Source organism: Elephantulus edwardii, unplaced genomic scaffold (assembly GCF_000299155.1).
Source record: "Elephantulus edwardii isolate Elephantulus edwardi_28Jun2011 unplaced genomic scaffold, EleEdw1.0 scaffold00292, whole genome shotgun sequence".
Lineage (NCBI taxonomy): Eukaryota > Metazoa > Chordata > Mammalia > Macroscelidea > Macroscelididae > Elephantulus > Elephantulus edwardii.
The window spans coordinates 187,477-191,091 of NW_006400042.1; the positions used below are offsets into that span (position 1 = coordinate 187,477).

Here is a 3,615-nt window from a genome sequence, read left to right on the forward strand (position 1 = left end):
ACAGCATGTATGTTGGCCATAGCTGTCTGAAAATGTCATGATTTCTTAACCAGATTGTGGTAACAGTATTTCTCGTAGATATGAAATGTGAGATTCTGTCGCAGAGAAATCATGCACCTTCCTTGTGTTCAGTCAGAATATATTCCATTTCCTTTTACCTATTTTTTCTCAGAAGTCACACAATATTGCACTTCGGTGAATATATTGGAAGACAGTCACCAAGATCAAACTTCATCCAAAATCTGAATCGTAGGGCATTGCATCCTCCAGACATGAGCTTGTTGAGAATTCGTGTTGTTAACAGGGGTATGCATATAACAAACGTGAGAAATTGTTTGAACACATTCTCATCAATGTCAGGCATGTGGGAAAACATCTTCAGAATTAAACCTTAAATATTTTAAGAAATTCAACAACTAAAATCTCTATTTTATTATTAATTATAATGTGCATTTACAGAGACTTTGGACTTCCATTTATTCATTCATTGCTGCACTTTTCTCCCTTCCCCCCCGCCCCCAATACACTCTTCTCTTTGAAAACTGAAAGAAAAATTCTTTCACTGTTTTACAATCCCTCTCCCCAGGTTCACTCCACTATGCAGCCTTCGTTCTGGACTCCTGCCATGACAATGATACCTAATTAGACATCCCTTTTAAACAGTTTTCTCCCTCATCTGTTTCAGTGCAGTATACATTATTGAACCCATCTTTCTCAGTCTCTCCCCAACCGCGATGTCAGCCCCATTCTACAACAGTGGCACCATGCAGTATTTGTCCTTTTGTGACTGAGATTTATCACTTATTATAATGTCCTCCAGGGTCACCCATTTTGAATAATATGGCATGAGTTCCTTGTTTTTCAATGCAGTGTAGTATTCCTTTGTGTGACTACACCACAGCTTCTCTATCCATTCATTTGTTTATGGGCACTTGGGTTGTTTCCACTCCTTGCTATTGTGTACAAAGCTGAGATAAGCATGGGTGTGCATAAATCTGATTGGGTATCAGTTATGGTCTCTTTGGTGTGTATTCCCAGTAGTGGAATTGCTGGGTCAAATGGTATCTCTATTGGCAACTTTTTGAGAAAGCGCCCTTACTGCCTTGCATAGTGGTTGCACCATTTTACACTCCCACCAATAGTGGATAAGGGTTCCAGTTTCTCTACAACCTCGCCAACATTTGTTGTTTGCTGTTCTGTTAAATGTTGCTAGAATATCACATGATTTTATTACATGATAAAGGAAAACTAAAGTGACTGAATTGATGACTGATCAAGGATGTGGCAAGAAGAGAGGCTTTGCTTTTCCAATGTTTTCTAACCAGGACAGTGTAGATTACATCATTTTTCTACAGTACCGCACTGTGTCCTACTCAGATGATGCCTTTGAGCTGTGGTGCTGGAGAAGAGTATTGAGGGTGCCATGGACTGCTAGGAAAACAAACAGATTCATCCTGGAAAGAGTTAAACTGGGCGGCTCCTTGGAGGCAAGGATTCTGAGGCTCCATCTAACATACTTTGGACATGTTGTAAGGAGAGACCAGTCCTTGGAGCGGGACATCATGCTTGGTAGGGTGGAGGGACAGCGCAGGAGGGGAAGGCCCTCTATGATGTGACTGGGGTAATGGGGATGGGAGTGTCAGAGACAGTGCGATTGGCGCAGGACAGAACAGGGTTTAGAGCTGTTGTACATAGGGTCGCTATGAGTCGCAAATGACTCGATGACACACAACAACAACAAACAACCACCACCGTACTGTGAATAGTGACAGGTGTGGAAAAAAAGCCTGTCAAAGCAAGAGATGGCCTCTTCCAGTCCAAGAGGTTCCAGTGGTTCTGGAAACTGTGTTTTTCGCCATGTAAATAGTTTTGGAGGCAATGACAACTTTGATCACAGAAAGTTTTTGTAGAGAGCCACTTTTGACCCTCCTGACTTAAGGTCTAAGTTGCTTTAAACTGCTCACTAAATGCTATTCCATGAAGGCCTGCCTGGCATGTCTAGAGATAAGTTCAGCTCAGAATCTCTACCCAGTCTCAAGGAAAACTGCTTCTTTCTATAGCTCAGTGTTTGTAATTCAAGGTCTTAGGGAGTGTTCCTCATTCCTGCAGTATACTGATATCTTGAGGCTGAGTTTCCACAGTAACCCAGCCTACATAATATACCTAGGGAAATTCCTATAAAAGCCAGAAAATCTTTAATAAAGTGGGACTTGATCAGGAATCCATCTTGTCCCCATTCTTTATGCCACTTGTCCCTTTTCAGCCCCACTCCCCCTCCTTTAGGCTCTACGTTGACTTCCCCACTGGCCGGGGCATGTTGGCACCCAATGTGGGGCTAAGGCACGGGGGAATTTCTGTGAGGGAAGCCGCTTGAAAGAGATAGAAGGAACGGCAGGTCGCTACAGATTAAGAGGTTGCCGGTAAAACACCGGACTCGTGGAATAAAAGAATCTCAGAGGTAAGTCAGCGGCTATAATGGGACAAGCAATTAGTATAGAGGAAAAATTTATAGAGGGTCTAGAGGGTCTAAAGGACTCATTTAGGGCGTGAGGAATAAGGGTTAGGAAAAAGGATTTAGCTCACTTCCTTTCTTTTCTTAAGGACGTATGTCCCTGGCTCCCCCAAGAAGGGACTATAAATGAAAGGAGGTGGAAAAAAGGGAGTAATGCTTTAACTGATTATTATCTAGTATTTAGTTCTGAAAAAGTTTCCTGTTACTGCTTTACTGGAATCTTATTAATGAAATCCTAGCTGTTAGATATTTTCATAATAATATCAAAGATGGGGGAGCTCTGGTGGCCTAGTGGTAAGGAGCTGCAACTACAATCCCAGAGTCACACGGTTCGAATCCACCAGATGCTTTGCCAGGGAAGGAGGGACAATCTCCTCCTGTACCAGTCAGATCTGATTTGACAGTACACTCCCACAAAAACAAGAAAAGAAAAAAAATAATAATATCAAAGATATAGTGGAGGAAGGAGAAAGGTTTCTTAAGGAAGAACTCAGGAAAAGCCATTTTTCCCTTAACTCTGATCGTGGAAACACTCATAAACCTCTCCTTAATGAAGTAAACTCCCCCCCCCCCAGGATAAGGAGTCTGTCTCCATTATAATGCCTCCTAGAGATGAGGACATTAGCCCAGATATTCCTACTCAAAGCTGTGCCTCCTTAAAACCTGATCCCGCAGACAAACCTCCACTTGGAGAGCCCAGCATCCCCAGACCGATGTATACTTCTTTGAAAATTTATCATTCAGAGATAAATCATGACAATAATTATTTAACCCCTGAAGAGGAAGCTGACTTTAAGGGCGAGGGGGCTAAGTATCATAGCCTTGACTGGTCACCTCCTCTGCCTCTTGCATAAGGGCCGCCTCCTTACAACTCTTTGCCGCCTCTGTCTGACCTTGCTTTTAATCTCCCGCGGAGCTATTCGTTCATGTTACCAGGTGCTAGTGATCCAAGTTTAGAAATTAAGAACCACAAATAGGCTATTCAGCTTAAAAAGGAGCATTTCCATGCCGTAACAGGCACTGGTGCCACCTTGTCATGCTTCACTCCTGGAGAACAAAGGAAAGTTTCCACCTAAACTAAAAAAGCCTCTTCTCCTCAAGTA

The 3,615-nt window shown here is 42.7% G+C and overlaps 1 protein-coding gene across 1 annotated transcript in view; it reads left to right on the forward strand.

Annotated features, from left to right (window-relative positions):
- Positions 1–3,366, forward strand: part of LOC102876436 (zinc finger protein 678-like) — a 17,615-nt gene extending 14,249 nt beyond the window's left edge. Inside the window, exons 4-5 of the mRNA XM_006900731.1 lie at positions 2,284–2,356; positions 3,088–3,366. Coding sequence (XP_006900793.1) covers positions 2,284–2,356; positions 3,088–3,366 — 352 coding nt within the window. The remainder of the gene's footprint in view (positions 1–2,283; positions 2,357–3,087) is intronic.
- The last annotated feature ends 249 nt before the right edge of the window (positions 3,367–3,615 follow it).